The sequence below is a fragment of the Zootoca vivipara genome, chromosome 9 (genome assembly GCF_965207765.1).
Source record: "Zootoca vivipara chromosome 9, rZooViv2.hap1.1, whole genome shotgun sequence".
NCBI classification, from domain to species: domain Eukaryota; kingdom Metazoa; phylum Chordata; class Lepidosauria; order Squamata; family Lacertidae; genus Zootoca; species Zootoca vivipara.
Window position 1 is genome coordinate 58,935,403 of NC_142592.1, and position 22,962 is coordinate 58,958,364.

General features: G+C 42.6%; 1 protein-coding gene across 28 annotated transcripts in view; it reads left to right on the forward strand.

Annotated features, from left to right (window-relative positions):
• PLEKHA5 (pleckstrin homology domain containing A5) overlaps positions 1-10,026 on the forward strand; it is a 175,802-nt gene extending 165,776 nt beyond the window's left edge. For all 28 annotated transcript variants that reach the window (XM_035127637.3, XM_088652439.1, XM_088652432.1 and 25 more), the window contains 6 exons: positions 3,357-3,472; positions 4,366-4,575; positions 5,707-5,889; positions 6,593-6,708; positions 7,997-8,142; positions 9,138-10,026. In XM_035127637.3, the coding sequence (XP_034983528.2) occupies positions 3,357-3,472; positions 4,366-4,575; positions 5,707-5,889; positions 6,593-6,708; positions 7,997-8,142; positions 9,138-9,172 (806 nt within the window). In that variant the 3' untranslated portion in view covers positions 9,173-10,026. The remainder of the gene's footprint in view (positions 1-3,356; positions 3,473-4,365; positions 4,576-5,706; positions 5,890-6,592; positions 6,709-7,996; positions 8,143-9,137) is intronic.
• Positions 10,027-22,962: the final 12,936 nt, after the last annotated feature.

Here is a 22,962-nt window from a genome sequence, read left to right on the forward strand (position 1 = left end):
ACAAATCCTTGTACAATATGCAGTCTAATCATACATGTGCTTGTGTGGAGCAGCTCCCCTCAGTCATTTTTCACACCATTGGATTCCTTAGCGTTTGATGGTGAGGTGAAAAATGCAAAAATAATTGGGGGGTGGGGGGTGGGGTGAAGAGCCTGAACAGTTTCACATGTTGGGCTGCCTTACTTTTTCAACATCTTCTTGTTTGCATCATGCCAGTTGGCTTTATCCAGCTTTATCACTGCCTTTCAGTTTGAGGAGGGTACTCTTATAGCTCTTTGATTCCCGTTTCCCCTCTTTTCCATCTTACACTAAATTCAATTTAAGCATATGAAGTGCCTATATAAGCTGGCAACTTTGAAGTCTGTGGAAGAAGCAGTGAGGTGATAAACTTCAAACAAAGGAAGTGTAGGCTGGATTGGAAGAAAGTTTTGTCTATAAATGTGCTGTAATACCGTAATAATAATAATAATAATAATAATAATAATAATAATTTATTTATACCCCGCCCATCCTGCCGGGTTCCCCCAGCCACTCTGGGCGGCTTCCAACAAAATATTAAAATACAGAAATCCATCAAACATTAAAAGCTTCCCTAAACAGAATAGAAGTAATAGAAGAAACAGCCTTGGATGCTGTCATATCACCTTCTTGGAGATTATTTAAATAAGCAATTGGGCATTTATCTGGGGATGCTGTAGGTCTAGATAGACCAGTCTCAGAACAAGGAACTAGACTGTTATTTCAACTTGAGACAGGAAAGGGGGGGGGTCTAATAAGAAGTATTGCTTTGCCTATAATGGTTTATATTCTGAAGCAGACACATTTTCTAACAGTCCCTTTGGAAATACCAGACCCATTTTGTTCATCTTGCTAGTGTCAGACCTCTGTCTGCTCCTGTACTAGAGAGATATGGTCAGATAAGGCAAATGCGTGAGCTGCTTTCAGCAATCTAATAAACCAAAATTGATGCTTTACTAAGACGATTGTCCTTGCATCTGCTTACTGCGGAGGAAGTGGTGAGCTAAAGTCTCAGAGTAAATCCTATTAACTTAGTCTGAGAGCTTTAGGGGCTTAGGTAGGGAATGTTAACCTGTGTGTTTATTCTGCTAATCGCATTCATCGCACAACTAGTGATCAACAATTTAGGCACATACACTTCATTGGAGCTGTCAAAACCTATCATGCAGCAGGGCTGGGAGATGCAAGGCACAAAGCAATGCAGCTTTTTAAAACTATGGTGTGATACTTATTTCCATCAGTATGCATAGAAAGTCTTGCCACATCTGTCTTTCCAAAAGTGGTGGGGAAAACAACTTGCAGGATAGCCAATAATAAAATCCTCTTATCTAATTAAAGTATCTACGATGTATTTTGGAAAGTTGTTTGTCTCTTCTCTCTGCATTTGGACACCTCTTAAGATACCTTCACAAAATCTTGCATGATGGTCCCTGCGATCAAGGAGCAGGTTTTCATCTGTTTGGATACAATTGGATGCCATTTGGAATCAAAATAGCAATCTGAACCTTACCAAAAATAAAATAAAAAATGGTTTCTTGGAATTCCTGAGCAGCTCTGGGTATGATGCTGCTAGTTTTAAATAAAGAATCCTAGTGACAATGTACCATTTCCTGCTGGAGTAATACATTTCATCAGACCAAAGTGTTCAAAGCAAACAGTTAAAGCACGATGAAACCCATTTTTAAGGATCCAGTGTTGAATTGTCAACCACCTGCACTGCTTTGAGAACAAGGAGGGAGATCTGGGCATGCTGCATTCATTTTAATTGTCATTTTTGTGGCTGTACCTGCATAAAAGGATTAGGATTGTATTTTAAGTTCCTTAGATGAAAGCTGGCAGAAAGTGGCCACGGTCCAAAATCCTGCCTACATGATGTGACAAGGAATACACAATATAAATATTATTTTATACATAGAATATTATGGCCTGTTGATATTTGCACTGTGAGGATTTGTTTGTGTCTTACTGTTCTGTAATGGAGTTAAAAGTAGTACAGAGAAACTGAAGAAAAATTGATAGGTCCCCCATGATTTCTTGGTTGTAAGATCGCCACTAAAATTGAGATTTTACTATTGCCTTACCAACTTTCTAAACTCAGATGTGTGCTGCAAATAAAATCTCAAAGCACGCCAGACATTCAAAGCTCTCCTACTGTGTGCTTGCTGAGATGATCGAATTTTCCCACCACAAATGGCAGTGATGTTCTTGGGAGCAGGAAGGATTGGGACAAAAAGAGAGCAGCACCACCTCTTGAGACCTATTAGAAGTAGAACATACCGTAGGCAGAACCGCAGATTGGGTCTTAACACCACTTTGTCCAGGTAAAACACATAAGTCAGGGATCAGAATACAAGGCCCCCAGCTCAGAAACTCGCTGTGCTGAAGTGATAGCCACCAAAAATCTCTTAAAGGTCAAGATAATAATCAGACAGGAAGCCCTGAGCTCAAAGGAAGCACCAGTAAAAAATGATACTGTTTCTAAGATTGCAATTGTAGAGCTTTGAGGATGGAACACATCATTTGTGTCAGCAGCTGTTGAAGGTGGAAATCAAAATGTTTTTTTATAACAATATAAATGTTCTATTTCGTTAGTCACTGGTGTGTGTGTGTGTGTGTGTGTGTGTGTGTGTGTGTGTCTTTTTAATAGGAATTCCCAAAACAGCTTGTAACAATGGTAATTCAAAAACAAACATTAATAGCAAATGGGTTTTTTTTATTTAAAAAAATACCCCATACAACACAGATATTCTTAAAGTAAGCAGTAAATATAACTGAACTCTCAGCAACTTATTGTCCAAAAGCATGGCAGAAAAGTTAAGCTCTTATTGTTAATCCATCTAAAACCCCCAAAGCCTATGCTGGTTACATAGACCTGAGCTTTCCCTTGCTTAATCCAGTGTGTGCCCCAGTTTCAGCAACTGCTGCAGCGAATCCACCACCATCTGTCTCCCTTCTTACACCTCATAAAGCACTATTGGCAGAATGGGAGCGCAGAAATTGTGGGCAATACAGGAGTGGAATGATCAGGGTCTAAGGCTCCTTGGCACCAAAGATTGCGTACTTGTACATGGATCTTAAAAGAGAAGTACCAGCACTTGGGGTCCATCATTCTAGAATTACTTACAAGCAGGAATCATTACTTCTTCAGACCTAACTTTTATCTATAATCATTAGATTTCAATGTAATGTATTTTAAAATCCTTATTATGAGCAGACTTATTGTTAGGAAGGTGCTGAAATACGTTAACTGCATGATAAAACATGTTTCACATTAACTGTGTCTAGAGTTTGAGTTAAGGTCTTTACAATATGCTTTCAACCCCCCTCTTGTTTTATAGGCTCTCATTTTCCCATTGGAGTTGTGCCTCCCAGAACAAAGTCACCAACACCTGAATCTTCAACAATAGCTTCCTATGTGACTTTAAGGAAAACTAAGAAGATAGATCTAAGAACGGTATTTACTACTTTTGAATTGTATCCCTTGCTGCCTCCAGTTCTCCATCTGCATTGCACGTCAACTCAGTGCAACTGTGTGGCTATTCTTACACCAGCAGACACCACCACTGTTCAACATGTAGTGTAAGATCATCATGGCACTGCTCCTGCTTGGCACAATATTCAGAAGGACTGTGATGAGAAGACAGAGAACAATTTCATATAGCAGAGGAAAAATACTGACTTGCCGGATTGCCACCATCTGTCAAGTGCATGTTTTCCATAATGCCCAGTGGGCTTCTGCATATTGTATATATGAGAACATCAACACCACCCTCTCACCCCCTGGCCAAATGCACAGGGATATGAATGCCTTACTGAAAAACTGCAGCTGATTCATGATGATATACGAAGAACTAGTCTTTAAATAGCACAGCACCTATCTCTTCCCCGCCTCCTCTCCCCAGTCACATTTGTCGGCAGCATTGTTGATAGGCAAAAGACAAAAACCAACTTGCCTAATAAAATAGAGTGCTTTCATTCCATCAGTGCAACCTCATTCTGTGAATCAGAGATGAGAGTTTGTTCAGCATTATTGCAGTCATCAGGTTCTACGTAGTTCCATAAGGCTATTGGCGAGTTTTTTTACATGGTGCTCTTTGAATAGAGGCAGTGATATTTTATGGAATTTATCACAGTGCAATGAATTCTGTGGATGGAAATCTTTGACATGGATTAAAAATTATAGATTCACATTCTGTGTAGCTGACCTTGTTGCTTCAAATCATGCCAGTTTCTATGTATTGGGAATAGCATGGTATATCCCATTGCAACAGCAGAGTAAAGGTGTCCCTCAAACATTGCTTCCTTTTTTAGAAGTGCTTTTTTACCATACATTTCTTTCCTTTCAAGGAAAGGCCAAGAAGTGCAGTAGAACAGCTATGCTTGGCAGAAAGTGCTCGTCCCCGGATGACAGTGGAAGAGCAGATGGAAAGAATAAAGAGACATCAGCAGGCCTGCCTAAAAGAGAAGAAGAAAGGACTGAATATTATTGGTGTCTCAGATCTATCCCCATCACAAAGCCCATCCCTTGCCAGAGAGAATCCTTTTAAGTTGTCTCAGGTATGCCACACATTCATCCCCCCACAACCCTCTCCTTGACAGACAGAAACTCTTAGAGCAAGCATAGGCAACCTTGGCTCTCCAGATGTTTTGGAACTACAACCCCCATGATCCCTGACCACTGGCCCTGTTAGTTAAGGATCATGGGAGTTGTAGTTCCAAAACATCTGGAGAGCCTGTCTTAGAGTCTCAGTTTATGGCAGAGGACTGACTTCTGTGCTGCCTCAAGAATCTGGATAAGGATGTGGAAACAGATATTGCAGGCATTCCCAAACTTCAGCCCTCCAGATGTTTTGGACTACAATTCCCATCTTCCCCGACCACTGGTCCTGTTAGCTAGGGATCGTGGGAGTTGTAGGCCAAAACATATGGAGGGCCGCTGTTTGGGGATGCCTGTCTTAGAGCAACCTTGCTCCCCAAGAAGATGAGCAGCTTCCTCCCTGCTTTTTGGAATGGACAGTAGCATCACTAAAAGATAGAGAGGTCTACTCTTTGGTTTAAAAAAAGTGTTTTGAGCAATGTTACTCTGTGTGGACACATTTGGTGCACAGGGAAGGTACAGGCAATTGCAAGGTCCTATGCTGCAGGTGTGTAGTGACCACCCATTATATCAGTACCTGTGTGTCATGTACAGAAGGAGTCTCATGTAAGATGTTTTCTACAAGGAAGTTAACAATCTGTGAGCCCCTCCAGACTGATGTTATATTGTGGGCATATTCTGCAATACGTTTTTGACACAATAATGGTGCTTTAATAGTAGATTTGTTTGGCAATGCCACCACATGCTGCCACATTACTGCTGTCTGGAGGGGTTAGAGCACAACAGAAGTGGGGACAAAAATAAATAGAACATTTTTGGTATAAAAAGTTACAGTATTTCAGCAGGAAGTTACAGAATATGTTCTGACTGCAAGCAAAGGAGTGTGACCACTCCAAAACCTTTGAAGGCACAAACAGTATTGAAGGCACCCAGACAGCATCACAAGCACAAATCTTAGGAATGTGCTTTAAAAATGATGTCCAGAGGGGCCCTGTTGTATCTTGTTTCCTAACTAACCAGTGTCTGTCTTTATCATTGTACTGCCAGTTAGTTGCCTTGCTTGTTCACAATAAATCAAATACTCTCTGCAGAACCAAAGGAAGGATGATTTTGTATGCATTACCAAGGAATTAGAGTATGCCATTAGAGGAAGTGATGCAGACCAGAGCCATCAAAATTGTGCAGAAGACTTACCTTGGATTAAAGATAATGATCGTCCAGAGGATAAGAATAATGATCATCCAAATGAACATCATGCTGGTTTTATTACACAGGTACTGCTTTTTTTCCTGATCACAGAAATTTATTGGCATGCAATCAGAAAATAAGGAACTGGGGTCAGAAAACATAGAACCAAAACCTTCCCCACAAAGACACCTCTAGAACTTGCTTAATTAGTTAGCCTGGAGCTCTTGTCTACATTTTAACCACTTTTTCTAATCTTCTTTCTCTTTTGCAGGGCATGCTTTCAAACTAAAATTATAGTTTGGGTTACTACAAATCACTGAGCAAATGTTGGGTGAACAGTGCAGAGTTCAGGTAGTCCACAATTAACTAGGAGAAAGAGGGGTGTGAAATCTCAAGGGTACACAAAAATAAAGATATTGTTGGCCAAACATATTTCAAAATATAGTTCTTCCTTAGCAGCACTTAGAAAGCACATCTCTGTGTTCTCTGCTCATGACACAGAGAATGCAATGATGTGCTTCTTAAATGCTCCTGAACAAAAGTGTTTTTTAGCGTGTGTACCTTTGAAACTTTACCTCCCCTTTTTTCTTTCCTTGGTGCCTCCTGGTTGTCCCAAACTTAATTCTGCTTGTTCATTAGGGACAGCTTTAAAAAGTGCACCAACCTCAATGCAGGAGATTGAGTAACTGAAATTAAAAACAGAAAATAAAACTCTTCTATCTACACACCTCTTCAACTTTGGTACTCAAATAGCTAACATTTATTATTCACCTTTTTGTTTACCCTCAGTTATCAAAAAATGAAAGTCAGCTGTCACCAGATGTCTTAGAGCCAAAGGAGGGGACTCCCTATGAGGCTTCTGAAAAGCTAAAAAAAGTAGAAGAGAAACAAGATGCTGACTTCAGGTAACTTACTAGTAACAGCAGCTGTGTGGGGCTTTGCAGTAAAACCAAAAGTCATTGCATTGATTCCATATCTGCAAATTTAGGGGGTGACTTCACCCCTGCATTCCATTTCTTTTCAATTCATAGGAGGGGATTCACAAACTAACAGTTACCCCCTCCACATCAGCTCTTGCTTTACCACTTCATGTACTTATTTCTGGGACCTGAAAATAAAGTACTGAAGCTATTACATAATATAGGTTTCAAGAGCATTTTTTTAATAAAAAAATGTAAAATTGTCCAGTTTGTTTCTGGATCACTACCAAACTTTTAAATAAAGGAATTAAAATAGTCTCACAGCCATAAAAAAAACAGCTGTGTTGGCCTTTTACCTAGCATGTGAAAGCTAACGTAAAAGTTCCTGTCTTCCAAAGGCTCCAAAATAGATTTTCCCATTTTGAAAAAGTTAGCATGATAAAGGTGTCAAAATTCATTCCAAACTCATTCTACTTCCAGTTGGGAAACTACAAGGCTGGGATCGAAAGAAGCCCATGCCTACCTGCAAAGCACTTTGATGTATACCTAGGAAGCAGCTGCTCTTGGCACATTGCAAGCCTTTCCACGAGAGCCGTGACCTTCAGAAATTATTTTGGGGTAGGAGTAAGGGATGCAAAGGGCTGAGTTAGGAAAGGAAGGCCTGAGAACCTTGGTGAACCTGCAGTCTTTTGGATCCCTGCCCAAGTCTTTAATGACCCAAAACCAGAAACAGTATAGTCACTCACCATTCAGAAGGTGTGACTAGCAAGTTGATTTGTTTCAGGGGTTGCCAAGTCTTGTGAATCTGACCGTGCTTTAAGATCATCTACAGAAGCTCCTCTAGGTGTCTTCACTACAGAAATAAGTTTGGTGTGTTCAGGAAGACATAGCACCAGATGAGCCTTCCTGGGGAGAGCATTCTACAAATGGGGAGCCACCGTGGAAAAAGCCTGTTCTCATGCTGCCCCCCTCCAGATCTTTCATGGAGAAGGCACATGAAGAAGGGCCTCAGATAAAGATTGTAGGTCAAAATACGTAATCTGATTTCTTAGGTCTTATTTAAAAAGTGCTGTGTGTGTGAAGTAGAAAGCAATACTGATGTCCTCCCCCCCCCCCTTATAGAAAAGCATAGATTCTGAGATTGGGTTACGTGATCTCATAATCCTATATACACCACAACTAGTATTTTAGGCTTTTATTGAAGTGGTGTACAATATCAGTTAACCCAATTAGAAATTAGAGGAAACTCTAAACTTAGATCGTTCCCCCCCAGCCTGAAGAACGAGGCCCCAGTTGCAAACCACAAACCTGAAAGTAGCACAGAAGAGAGTGAAGAAACCAGCATTCATGAGCAGGAGGATACTATTTCTTCGTTTGAGATGCCAGCACAGACTTCAAGAGGAAACTCAACAGCAGCAGGTTTGATTTAGGATATGTAGACTGCCAAAATGTATTATAACAACATGTACTATAGTTATGCTTCTAAATTTTTATTTAAAAATAATTAAAAAGAAAATTTTGAAATAAAGCAAACATCTTAGATTTCTGTGGCCAGGCCAGAGATGTCATAAGCATGCGCTGGCAGAGCTTCGTAAGCACTGCTGCAGTGTTACAGCAGACATCTAAAACACCAGTTAAGAGTTGGTCTTGGTAAATAATTTGGAATGTTCAAATACTAAACCTTGGGGATAACGCTGGAAGCTGCCTTTTGCCAATATAAAGTATTTGTGTGCTCAGTACGGTCTGTTCTGCCTGACAGTGACTTTCTCTCCAGGGTCTCTCCTATCATCTGTCTCTCGAAGTGGAGATGATGGGGCTAGAACTAGGGATCTCTTGTCTGAAAAGCATGTCCTCTGCCACTGAGCCACCAGTCTTGAGTTTTATGCCTTTGTTCTTAGGATACAAGAAATGGCACATTTCTGACCCAAACACAAGGCTTCCTACCACCTCTTAGAAAATAATGTCCAGGAATCATGTCTGTGTGGTTAGCATCAAACTCTTTCTCTCCTGTGCCCTCAAACTCTTTCTCTCCTGTGCTGTCAAAATCAGTGCCTGTGTGTTGAGTGACGCACACCCCAGATAATATTTTGCGGGTGCTAAAACCCAGTGAAAACTGATAGGCAGTTGATTCGGGACAGAAAAGAGAGGGCCTTACTTTTAAAGAAAATTACGAGATTCGTGGAGGATAATTCTGTCAATGGCAGACTATCAGGAAAGAAGGTGGCTGAGCTAGATCTGATCCAGCAACAGGGTTGCTCTTCCATTAGGATTACTTCAGATTACGGATAATCACAGCTTGCAGAAGGTGGTCTCCATTATCTCTGTCCAGGTTCAAAAAGAAAACCCCACATACTGTACTTCTCTTTTCAGTGGCTTGTTTGCAATAAACCTCACTCAGCTTTTTCCCCCCCCAGCTCTTCCAGCTTCTGCTGAAACGATTCATGGCTAACAAAACGGACCTACGGAAAGAAGATACTGTACAGTCAATTTTATTAAATCTATGAAATTCATAGTTCGGATGCTTTTGGCCACAGAGCATCATTTTTATCACTTCATGGAAAATGTTTATTCCAAGAGAGCTTTAAATGCCTCCCATGGTACCCTCAACAGTTTGGAGATTGTTCTTCTGACACCAGCCTGCTGCTACTATGACTTCCATCCACATAATTAAGGGTTCTTTTTCAAATGTGCGGCCTACAATCGGAACCTTCGCAAGTGGTTTTTCCCTGGTGTAAGGTTTTTTTTTTTAAAAAAAAAGAATTTAATTAAGTTTGCTTCCTTTCTAGTTTTTTCATGGGTTGCTTTTACAGATCACCACTTAAACCTCAGTTATGCTTCTAAAAAATGAATCATGTATTGTTTTCACCTTTTGATTTGTAAATGTTTTATGCCCTATTTAAAATGTGCCATTTATTATTATTATTGCCGAGTTAAGATGTGCTCTATTTCTGATCTGTAATTATTTCTTGGTCAAGTTGCAATGTCAGTTTCTCCCATACTGTCCTCAACATAGACATGAATGTTAGTGTTTACTTTTCTCTCTCCTTTACTTTAAACAAAAATGAAGGGTTAGGAAACTTGAGGTACTGGGCTTTTCCTCTTTTGGAATAGGGTATGTACAGCAATAAGCAGGTATTCAGTTCCCAGTTAAGTTTGTGTACAAATGTAATTATGTTCATTGTGTATATATTATACAATGAGCACAACCAATGTAAGTATAAGAAGCCACTTACTATTGTTCAAATAAAAATGTTCATATCTCATTTCTTTTATATCATGTTATAAATAAATGTTCTTAAGTAATTGTGTGGATGTTATCTTCATCTGCAAGGAAATTTTTAACTGGAAAACATGGCTCCTGCCTCTTAGAGATGTGGGCGATCAGTTTCATGAAGTCCAAATGAAGAACACATGATATGGGCCAGTTCCAGTCCACATTAGAATGAGAATAGAATCAGAGGGTCAAGATTACTTTGGAACCATTAAGAAGTGTCACAAGGCTCCCTCCTTCATAACACAGTTTCCATGTCTAAAAGCAGAAGAGTAGAATTTATGGTATGGTTAAGCTCTATAGATTTAGAGATTTTGTGCATGACACTTAAATGGCTCAGTTAATCTTGATAATGCCTTCATTTGCGGATTATATTATCAAGGTCCCTCTACCTCAAATTATTGCATCCACAGTAAACATGACATTGATTATTTTGTTCTCACATTCTCATGTGGACTAAATCAAACTTTTATATATTTTTAATTATATTAAACAGTGGAAATGTTTTATAAATCAGTACTGTATCTGCCACAGATATTCCCAGAACTACTAATTTCAGAATAGCCCTCTGTAGATTGTAATGGGGAGTTTTGTATGCTTCACTCTTCCCTTTTGTTTCCACTAATAGAGCACCATAAGTGCCAATCTTTCTGGTGGAATGTGGCAACAATGGGAGCTTCTTTCCTAACATGAATTGTTGTGCTGAGGCAATTTCCGCCTGAATCTTGTTTGGGGCACAAAAGGTTTCTTCCCCCTGTGTGCTGGGGTCCCAGTGAAAATCAGGACCACTTTCTCCACCAGTTGAGGATTACATTTGTAAAAGTTTGCTAATTGCACAGTAAAAGTAACAGCATTGGATTGGCCCTCAGTGTTAGTTCTGTAGGATATTTTATTGTCTCCTTTAATGTGTGACATTGTACCTTTATCAAGGACAGAAGGATGTCTTAGAATCATAGAATCATAGAGTTGGAAGAGACCACAAGGGTCATCCAGTCCAACCCCCTGCCAAGCAGGAAACACCATCAAAGCATTCCTGACATATGGCTGTCAAGCCTCTGCTTAAAGACCTCCAAAGAAGGAGACTCTACCACACTTCTTGGCAGCAAATTCCACTGTCGAACAGCTCTTACTGTCAGGAAGTTCTTCCTAATGTTGAGGTGGAATCTTCTTTCTTGTAGTTTGAATCCATTGCTCCGTGTCCGCTTCTCTGGAGCAGCAGAAAACAACCTTTCACCCTCCTCTATATGACATCCTTTTATATATTTGAACGTGGCTATCATATCACCCCTTAACCTTCTCTTCTCCAGGCTAAACATACCCAGCTCCCTAAGCCGTTCCTCATAAGGCATTGTTTCCAGGCCTTTGACCATTTTGGTTGCCCTCCTCTGGACACGTTCCAGCTTCTTTCCAGGCCTTTGACTATTTTGGTTGCCCTCCTCTGGACACGTTCCAGCTTGCCCTCCTCTGGACACGTTCCAGCTTCTTTCCAGAAGCATTTTTTTAAGACACCAACTGAATTTAAATATATATATATTGGTGGTGTGTAATAAGATAATGAAAGCATTTTAAAATCATTAAATACAGAGCAAATGACCAGTACTGAAGCAAATTAATTTTCTTTAAAAAAATTGCAAAACCAAAACATTTTCAGCAGTTTGAGGGCAGAGCAAGAACACACAGTCAAAAGGGTAAAATCACTCTAGCTTTGAAAGTAAAGTTTTCCATGAGTATTTTTGGGACATTGGAAACAAAAGCATATGTCAAATAGATGCAATAGATATCAAGGCTGTAGTGAAAGCCAATAAATAAGCTGATTCATCAAATATAAATGCTTGATCAAAAGAACAGGAATCACAGGTGTTGGACTTTATCCAGATGCTGGTGATTTTATATATATATATATATATATATATATATATACCCACACACTTTAAAACTCAAGGCCCATTTCAGCCCGTGGTTTAAGCACATCTACAGTAAGTATGCACTGAATTGAAATCAATGGAATTGTCACTAGATTGTGCCCCTGATAAGTATATTGTTGCAATAAATACAAAAACAGGAATAATTTGGCAAGGGGAATTATAATTAAGAGATTCTGATCTGAAGCTTCCTATTAAAGAGCTGTTGGCTTCTCTCCCAGAACTGTCTTCATTGGAGCATTTTTACTTGGCAGCACTAGAGGGCGAAGTGAAACAGCAAGGCTCCTTCCATTGGCTCAGCTGCCACAAACTGCCACTGGGAACTTCCAGTATCAGCTCCCTCTGGGACCTTCCCACCTAGCAAGAATCAGTATCTGAATTTGCTTATCTTCTTCCTGTTCCCTCCCCATTCTTTCTTTTTTAAAATCATGTCTATTAAAATAGAAGTATGCAGGCCGGGCCCCTCCATTTATATTTTTGTATAGTAATTTTAGGTATGTGCTTTATAAACAAATAATGATGTAGTCTCTGGTGGCTAGTAATACTGTGTACTACGTCCAAAGTGCTTCACTTAATATCTGAAGCAACATTTTAACAGCCACCCTGTAAGGTAGGTCAATCCTATTTCCGTATTTCAGAGGCTTGGAGGGCTGTGGGTGAGAAATCGCAGCTTGTCCGAGATCATGTAATCATAGCTGGAAAGGGTTGAATGGGAGGCTCTGTAGTTCATGACTTCCACTCTTGGCTGCAATCCTCTGGCCAACTCCTCCAATGGAAAAATGATAAGTAATAGACAATGCATCACTGAATCTTCCAAGTGAAGAATGATGACTGTCCCCTCTATTTCCAGATTCTGAGTGCCATTGGTTCTGTCCCCATAAAGGCACTGGGCATGGAGAGGTATCATGCAAACGAATTCTTCCAAGATGGCCGCTGTGTAAGGCTCCTCTTTCCAGCTCTCTCCGACCTCTCCTCCCGAATTGGATTTTACTATCGTTGGAGTATCATGCAAACTACAGAAGTACAAATAAATTGAGTGGCAGGGAAGACTCCATAGAAGCAGGAACAGACTGGAAAGGGACGTTGCTGAATTGGAAATCATTACCAAGCTTAAAACCATGGAAGCACCTGGGATGAATAGAGATATCGGATTCTTATCTCATTATGCATGATCAAGCTTTCTTTAGCACCTCAGCCCAGGACTAATTGCAGCCATCAGCAGCCATTAACACCCATCTACAGGTTTACCCCTCCCATCAGCCCATCTCCCATTCCCACCCACCCCCACCACCCTCTGTATATATATAGGGTCTGACACTTCTGTTTCTAGTGTATCTGAAGAAGTGTGCATGCACGCGAAAGCTCATACCAAAATATAAACTTAGTTGGTCTTTAAGGTGCTACTGAAGGAATTTTTTTATTTTCCATAGAAGCAAATAGATTCACTCAGTGAGGGCAGAGGTGTATCTGGCCTCCCAAACGGGAGCACTGCACACTGCAACATTTTGTTGCAGGTTGCACTTGTAGTTCATTAATGAATTCCAAGAGCAGGGGTGCGATTGATTTCACTTAGCCAATTTAAATGAGGTTCTGCTGATCCCTTGGTAGTTCATCTTGATATCGGTCATCAGTTAATCCCGAGAAAAGCCACTTCACTCAAATGAACTGTGGCCTTTTCTTGCAAAACTGCTGCCTTGGGTTCAGCACAGTTTGCAACCGTCTCAGTTTCTGTAAGCATTCTTAAAAGTCCCATGCTGATGCTCTCAAAAACAATTTGCAGTGCTTTACGGTGAAAAATTGCTGGCTTTTTGCTTCTACACAGAAGCTGTCCCCTCCACTTATTTCACCCGCTTGAAATGCATTTCCTGAACATACCTACGGTACCGGCTGTCGAGCCAGGCTTTAGAGAGTAAGAAAGCACTTACTCTGTGCCCATCTGTGAATGCAAGTACAGGATTGTCCTTACTGCAAGGAAGTGACTGACTGCTTCATTGGTCTCTGCACGCCACACACACAAGGAGAAGGGGGTTTTCTTTTCCAAATGAGCGACCCATTGGGATAGTGGGACACATGCTCTACAGATGTTCATGCTCTTCAAAATCAATTACATCTTCCATCTGGAGCCATTGTTCTGAGAAGGCCGGTGAACGTGCTCTTTTCATATCCCTCACACAAGCAAAGCCCCTTAATAAAAAGAAAGAAAGAAACCTCATTCCTTATGTGAACCGTGATTGCTCAGCTCCATTTTGCAGGAAGCACACAGCCGCATTGTGTTCTTACTAATAAGTAGTGAGTCACACTTCAGTTTGAGCATTACTTAGCCCAGCAGGTAGATGAGCTGATGAACCCTGGGTCAAACAATGCCTTGGCAACAGCTCTCGCTAAGGTATGGAAAGAGTTGGTTTTTCCCCCTATCCTACATGCCAGGGATTGAACCAAAGTACATACTCTGCCATCTCAGTTACAGCCTCCTTCCTGAACAAACAGATTCTGGTAATGGATACGAGAGAGCTCTTTTTCTTTTAATAATTTGTTTTGATGAATGTATATACCTCTTATATGCCCCAATGGGGAGACACCTGTGACTCTTCACTAGCTTTACACATCTCTGCCTCTTGGCCTCTCTCCTCCCACCCTCCTGCTTCAGCTTCTGCTTCCGATTTTGGATTTCTCTCTGCCACAGGCTCTCCCAGCTCACTGAGTCCTGTTAGCCCTTCAGCTTTCTGACACCACCTCTTCCCAGTCTTCTCCTTCTGCCCACTCATTGCTGTCCCTCCACTAGGCTCTGAGCCTATTCCAGGCATCCCCAAACTGCGGCCCTCCAGATGTTTTAGCCTACAACTCCCATGATCCCCAGCTAACAGGACCAGCAGTCAGGGATGATGGGAATTGTAGTCCAAAACATCTGGAGGGCCAGAGTTTGGGGATGCCTGGCCTATTCCCTTGGTTGTTTCCCCAGCAGGTTCTTCCCACCATTCCATGTGGTCCAACCAGTCTATGACAGAACCTGTGGCCCTCTGGATGGCGATGATAGACTACAGCTCCCATCATCCCTGACCACTGGCTTTGCTGGCTGGGGCTGATGGGAGGTGAAATTCAGCAATGTCTGGAAGGGCACAACTTCCCTACTCAGTTCTCCAGCAAGATCTGGGTGTTTTCTGTCTATCAACAGCTAGCACTGCTTGGTGGCACTATATAAACAGTAGCTGTAGGAAGCATTTCTCCTGCAAAGCCTGTTTCACAAGATATTGAGGCCACCTTGTTTTAAAAGTATTAGGAAGACAAACCAAACACACAGTGTTTCTTATTTAAGGCATTTATAAGCCGCTTAAAATTAAACTGGTGTACAACCAGTATCATTTTTATGAAAAAGAGAGGTGCTGGAGCTCACCATGAACTTCTCCCATGTTCTCTTCGAATGGCAATGGAGCCCACCTGAGAAGCTCCAGCTGGAGGGGGGTGGGGAGAAGCCCTGCGTACCAACATGAGAACTATAAATACAGTAGTGTCATTTTTAGAATGCGTAAAACCAGTAAAACAGATGTATAAAGGCATGCCATAAAACATCTTAATGGGGGCTTAAATAAAAAAGGTCTGATCTTAGGGGGCAAGCAAATCCTCAAAAAGGTGTGTCTTTACAGAAGCCACCGGGGGGGGGGGGTGTTGCTGCTGCTTCATGTACGGAAAAAGGAAAATAAGGGGCCTGCACTCTTCTATCCACTTACCTGGGAGTAAGCCCCCCTTGAATTCAGTGGGTCTTGCCTTCCCATAGCCATGTGTTGGATTGCACTGGGGGTGCAATCTTTAGGTTGGAAAAGAATCCCCCATTTGAGCCAGAGAGGAGCAGGCACTGCAGAGCTGCCTTCTCTGAAAGATGCAAAAATCTAGCCTTTCATTTGCACAAGTTGAAGGTCCCTCATTCCCCCCTCCTGCACCTAACCAGGCTTATTTAATTCCCTGTGTGCACACTCCTTAGGCTAGGAGGAAAGGGAGCTGGATTGGGTCTGAAAGCCTCAGTTGCTCTAAATTTGCTACCCCATGACTTTTTAGACGTATTATTCTCTGGCTTGTCTTGGCAGTCCTTGGAAAGCTGCTTTCCAGAAAGTTTTATTGGCAAGTTACGGTCTACTGGTGAGCCGTTGCACAGGAGAGGCCTGTTTCCAGCTCATTTCCAGTTTGGGACACCAGGGAGATAAGCAACACCAGAACCAAAGGTGGGGAAGTGATGGGGCGGCTGGAGTTTGGGAAGTGAGGGGGAGAGTTGTTGGTCCGTTGAAGAAATCGAAGCTGAAAGGGCCGCAAGGACAGAGTTTGGTTTTCAACAGCAATTGCAGCTGCTTCCTTCCAGCACTTTGCTTCCTCCCCCCTTCTCCTCCCCCCCTCCCCAACAGCTTTTTGTCCTCCTGCTGTTTGCTATTGTCCAGGAGTTTGAGAAATGAAAGCTGGTGATTGACAGGATGGCACCTTGCATAGGAATGGAGATTGGCTCCCAGGAGCTGCTCCAACAACAGCCTGAGGAGGCGGCACAATGGAACCCCAGAGGACTGTCGGCCAGGAACGCAAGCAGCTGACAAAAGAGGTTGTGTTTTGTCACTGCTCAGAAATAACCGTTTTGGAAGGAGGGCTGGGAAAGCGGGAAAAGGGATTTCTTCCTGCGCTCCTTTGACCCATTTTTATCCCATCTGTATGAACATTTTTTTGGGAGGACATGTTTCTGCTCAGGTTTTTTTTTTATGGCAAGGTTTGTTGAGATAGGGCTGGCCCAGGACATTTTGCTCTTGGGGCACAGGGCCGGAGCTCAGCAGTGTTAGGATTCTTGACACACGAGTAGGACGATCCTAACAAGCAGTGGAGCATATGCCTCACATGCAGAAGCTCCCATCTCCAGGTAATATTGGGAAACCCTGAAAGTCTGCTGCCAGTCAGTGTGGACAGTACTGAGCTAGTTGGGCCAATGGTGGTGTCTCAGTCTAAGGCAGCTTCCTCTGTTCCTAGCTGAGGCAACGAACACGATACACACCCAGAAGGGAACTGAACTTAGCAGCCAAATCTTACTGCCATGAGCCCCAGAAGAGGCATGAAGTGAGAGGAGCAAAGACAGGCAGGCGCAGTCTCTCATTGCACGGGGGGGGGGGAGCTGAAGAGAAGGAGACTTAGATAGCTGTGGGGAGGCGAGGAACTTCAGTCTCCGCAACTGCTTCATAGAGGCAAGACGTATCAAAGAAGAGTTGTCATGCTCATTACACCCGGCACTCCTGTGCAGATCCCTTTTTCTTTTTTTCCCTAATAAAGAGTTAACTCCACTTCCTTCGTGTGACTTACTGGGGAGGTCTCATGTAACAAACTCACTTCCTCAAAAGATTGGCAAGAAAAGTGATGGGGAAGTGCAGTGGAAAGTGTGAAGTAATGCTTGGTTTGATGCAGTGTCATCTAGCCTCCCCACAAACAAATCAGGATGAATTAAATAGTCTACATATCTGCAAACAAATCTGGAGGTTAATAAACTGGACACTTGGAAGTGCCTCACTTTTCAGCTATGTTCTTCAGCTACGAACACACCATATATGAAAAGCACACAACTTTCCTCAAATAAACCTGGGAGCAGTGGTTTGTTAAGGGTGCTAGGAATTGTAGCTCTGTGGTGGGTAAACTACAGTTCCCAGGATTCTTGGGATGGGGCATGTGATTTTAAATGTGGTGTTTATGTGGTGAGCAGCTCTTCAGGTGGAGAAGACACTTCTAGAAAGGTTTTATGGAATAGCCCCACAATCCAGCTTTTGCAATAAAGATTGCGGTCTGTTCCAGGGAAGGGTAGAGTTGGGCATGTTCAAGCAAGCTACAATGCTTCCATTGACTGCTGCCCCATTGACTGTAAATCTTTGCCTTCTTTTGTCCCTTGTAAATCTAAAGTTAAAAGAACATCAAATTCCTTCCGGAAATGTTAACCCATTATATGGACAACAAAACCTCACTCCTCCCTTCCCCACAGTGACTAATCAAGAAGTTTTGATGACCTGAGGCTCCCACTAGAAAATATATTTTAATCTCTTTCCCTTCCCTCTTTCTGGACAGCAGAATGAAGATGCATTTTTGGAAGCCATTTCTAGAAGATTTAGGACAGACTCCACTTTCCCGCCACCATTTATGTATTATATTTTTAACATCCAACAGCTATCTGAAAGCATACTAACCAGGTATTTTTAGGGCAATTTACCCTGCCTCTGAAGCAATTTATCACACCACCCAAATCCTGACAGCCGTATAGGAGGAGTAGACTTTGTCTTTCATTCTTAAGCCCATCTTGAGTCTAATGGATTATGCATTTCACTTTAGCAACTAGGAATCATCAGAATCTGTAAAGAAACCTCACTCCTCACTCATTCTACCCTGTGCTCTTTGTCATTCTGGGATAGAAGAATCTGAACCTCGCCACATCAAAAGACAGCCTCAGAGAAATGACCAATGTCATGGACTGGCTGGACACATAGGAATGGTGGGGGGCAGCAGCTGGGGAACCCCCAAGGGAAGGCAGCTCAGGTCTTTCCCTAGCAAACTGAGACTACGGTATGTCTGCTTTTCCTCCTCCCACTTCATACCTCTCCTGGTCCTGAGAAACCAGGGGGGAGGAGAGGTTGTTGCAGCAGGAGGGGAAGACACCCATGCCTCTTCAACAACTTGACTCATCTCTGCCTCTTGACCTCCCTCCTCCCACTTGCCTGCTTCAGCTTCTGTCTTTGGTTCTGGACTTCTCTCTGCCACAGACGCTCCCAGCTCACTAAACCCTGTTACCTCTTCAGCTTCCGACACCTCCCCTCCCCCCCTCTGCCCCCTCTTCTCCCTCTGACCACTCACTGCTGTCCCTCCCCAGGCCCCAAGCCGTCTTCCCTTGGGGGCTCCCCAGCTGGTTCCTCCCACCACTTCTCAGTGTCCAACCAGTTTCTGACATCATGCAACTTGAATTTCTATTTATTAGGACAATTTATATGCTGCTTATAGTTAAGCAAAAGTCCCAGTGGTTTACAACATAGCTTTAAAGCATCTGAAATAAACAGCAAATATGCAAAAACCCAAATACAGAAATAAACAGCAGATACCAAATAATAATACAGATCAGACCTTTGCACGCTAAATTAAGGAACTCTGTTTCCCAAGGAACGCTGAGGCCTCATAAAACCAGATGAAGGTTCAAGCTCAAAAGTAAAGGCGGCCACACAGACCTTAAGACAGTATCAATAAAAGACAAGACATGTCTTCTAAGTTGGACAGACCCCAGAATCAGCAAAGTAAAATTAAACTGCCATTTTCATGTCAAAGCACAAAATGCAATCATAGGCAAATTAAATAAGCTAAGGGAAACATTTGCAGCTAGGCAAAGGCATGAGAGAAATCAACAACAAATAACCAACAGAATACTGAAGGAGCATCTCCACCCCCATTGTTCAACCCGGACACTGAGGTCCAGCGCTGAGGGCCTTCTGGCGGTTCCCTCACTGCGAGAAGCGAGATTACAGGGAACCAGGCAGAGGGCCTTCTCAGTAGTGGCGCCTGCCCTGTGGAACGCCCTCCCATCAGATGTCAAGGAAATAAACAACTACCGTAGCTGACATTTCGAAGACATCTGAAAGCAGCCCTGTTTAAGGAAGTTTTTAAGGACTGATGTTTTAATGTATTTTTAATCTTTTGTTGGAAGCCACCCAAAGTGGCTGGGGAAACCCAGCCAGATGGGCAGGGTATAAATTATTATTATTATTATTATTATTATTATTATTATTATTATTATTATTTATATGCAAACGTTTTGTACAAGTATCAGCTACAAAATGCTAGGAACTTTCACAGCACAGTAAACGAATAAAATATCCTGTGAACACCAGGAAGTCTCACTGGTCTACTGATGGAGTGTCAAGGTAACAAGTGAGTTAGGCAGCAGACCAAGGAGGCCAGCACCTTTCTGGAGGAGAATAGCCATTGTTCAGGTAGAAAGGCAGCAGGGGTGTTGGGGCAATTCAGTGTGATGTACATAACATGAACATACATGTATGAATGAACATGCATGGATATCTGCTTCCTGGACGAAAGCTGCCAGGGTGGTGGAGACTTGCTGCAGAACATCTAGGCATGTACCTTGGCTTCCCCATCCAAAAAAAGAGTTGCAGCCTCTTGAGCAGCTGCCTAAAAGCATCAGCAGTTTAATAAGACAGAGCATGGGGCAGAGCAGCTGGAAAAAGTCAAGAGTTCATTACTTTGCAACTCTCCCTGGCTTAGCTCCTAACAATTCCCTTGATTCTGAAGAGAGTATTTGTGGTAAAAGACTTTTAAAAGATTGCTTTTACAACGTCGGAGCAAAACTATGGAAAGAAGAAGAGCTGCTATTTTTGAAAGCAAAGCATAAGAAGGCTGAAATCTTATACACGCTTAGCTGGGAGTGAGTCCCATTGAAATCAGCGGTGCTTATTCCTGAGCAGGCATGTCTAGGATTGTGCTGTAAAATATCTTGGCAATGTTATACAAAAATGTGCTCTGAGGCTTTCCCCCTTTTCTATTCTCTGAAAGAAGATCCTTAACAATTGTCCTCCTTCCCTCATGCAGAGCATCTCTTAGCACTCACTATTTTTTAGTGTTATTTAACATGATTGCACAGAACCGCTATTGTGCTGTGTGGTTGTGAACTTTCCCTAGATTGCTTGTGCATCTGCTGGGGTTGCAGTGTAACGGATGCAGACTCCTCATTTCCCTCCTTTCCCAGAATATTTCGTTCTGTTCTTAACAGCTCCCAGATATTCGAGGTTTAAGCTCTTGGGGCACTCCCGCTGCATTGGCCGACGTGTAAATCTGCCGTTGAATAAAATCCAAACCCGTCATGAGTTTTGCACAGTAATCTGTGTAGACAGAGCGAAGCTTCTGTGATGGAGGTCATGGGGAGTTCAAGGCTGCTGACAAGGGCCAATTTCAGGGGGGGGGGAAACCTGACACCACTGAGACTCTGTACGGGATCCAATTAACGTGTAGGGGGTGATGGATGCAGAACCACACGCAGCACAGAATATTCTAGAAGGCTCCACGTATATGGTGTAGAATGACCTATTTGTTGCACCAGCAAGAGACAGGCAAGAGAGTTGTCTGTAGGTGTTAGTATCAGTCTACACAGGATATGTTCCATTTACCTGAGACTCTTTCAGCATAGAACACCTCTGCTGCTTCGAGGTCTTACTCTCAGTATATAAAGCCCTTAACTTGGGACCAGTTTACGTGCAGGATCGCCTTGCCCCCACACGTGCCGGCTCAGCCACTCCGATCTATGGAACTGGCATGATCTAATGCGCCATGTAATACTTGCTCCACATTTGTAAGAAATTGATCTGGTCTTGCAGCACTCACACTTTGGAACTCCCTGCCTATTGACACATGCCCCCCCAAGGGTCCCGATTTTCCAGGGACAACCTGGGAATTACAGAATTCGTCCCAGTTTCTGTTTTGATCCCAGAATGTCCCGGTTCTCCTTTCCCCCCTCTCCTCCACATCTCGGAGAACAATTACAAGTGGTGGGTGTGTAGGTGTAAAAACAGAGTCCTGTTTATACTGGAAAGAAAATGTCTGCACCCAGTGGAGGAAATGGTGAAGCTGGCATATGAAGCCTTTCCTAATTCTGAAGAAAAAGGTCACCAATCCACCTTAGATTCTTTACGGTAATTGCAATGCTTCAGCAGCCAGTCATTTCTTACTGGTAGGAAATGCGTGGAGTGCTTATTCCTTTATTGTAGATGGAGCCTTACATTGTGCACTCTCAAGTAAGTCCCGTTGTATTCAATGGAGCTTACTCCCAGGCAACTGGGTAAAGACTGTGCAGCCTTAACACTGCAATCCTAAGCATTTTTACTCACTCCCACTGAGTTGAATAGGATTTACTCTCTGGTAAATTCCTGATAATTCTCACTGTTGATTGTTGTTGTTACCCACCTTTTTCCCTGACAGGGACTTAAGGCAATTTACAGCTTAAAAATTACTGTAATTCCATTTATCTGTTGAAGGTGTTGTACATGATCCCTTCCCTCACACATTTTTTATTTACAACAATATTGTCAGGTAGGTTAGGGCGAGAGGTTGTAATTGGCTCAAGGTGACAGATTTATATGTGTATATTACTATAGGTCAGGCATCTCCAAACTTCGGCCCTCCAGATGTTTTGGACTACAATTCCCATCATCCCTGACCACTGGTCCTGTTAGCTAGGGATCATGGGAGCTGTAGGCCAAAACATCTGGAAGGCCGCAGTTTGGGGATGCCTGCTATAGGTTAATGCAGACCAGGAGTGGGAAATCCATGGCCCTCCAGATGTTGATGGACTCTAACTCCCATCAGCCTCAGCCAGCATGGTCAATCATGAGGGATGATGGGAGTTGTAGTCCAACAACTTCTGGAGGGCAGCTGGCTCCCCCATCTCTGTTGTAGACAATACTGAGCTAGATGGATGGACCAATAGCCTGGGTCACGATAATGTTCCTATGTTCAAATTTCATAGTTCTAATGGCATACTTCTTAGCTATTTCATATCAGATTGTGCTGGCTTAGTTCTGCTCCACAGCTGCTGCTGCTGCTGCTGCTGCTTGAAGTTTGTACAAGCAAAGTATCGGTTTCTAGCTTGTTTGTATTGAAACACACAAACCAGCTTTTAGAACAGCAGCTGCACACTTTCAATCAGCCCCTCAGATGAGGGTAGCCAGTTGGTTTTAGGGCCACTGATGTCTCTGCCATCCTGGAGAATGGATGAGTTTGCTACGTCAACTCATTTTCGGGAATGACTTCATTGTGGGCTGCATATATTTGCTCCTTTCCTTTCAAAACTGGAAAAGCACTTTGGAAAGCTGAGCACTTACTCAGATCCCCAGCTTGAAGCTTTACGCTAGGCTAGGTTCACTTTCGCTGAGAACAGTTTTAAGATGCCCCAATTGTTCTCTTTTGCTGGTGGATATGGGAGAGAGGGAGCAATAAAGTATGATTTCTCCCTTGCCTCCAGTTAACCCCATGGAAGTGTATTTCCAGGAGGGT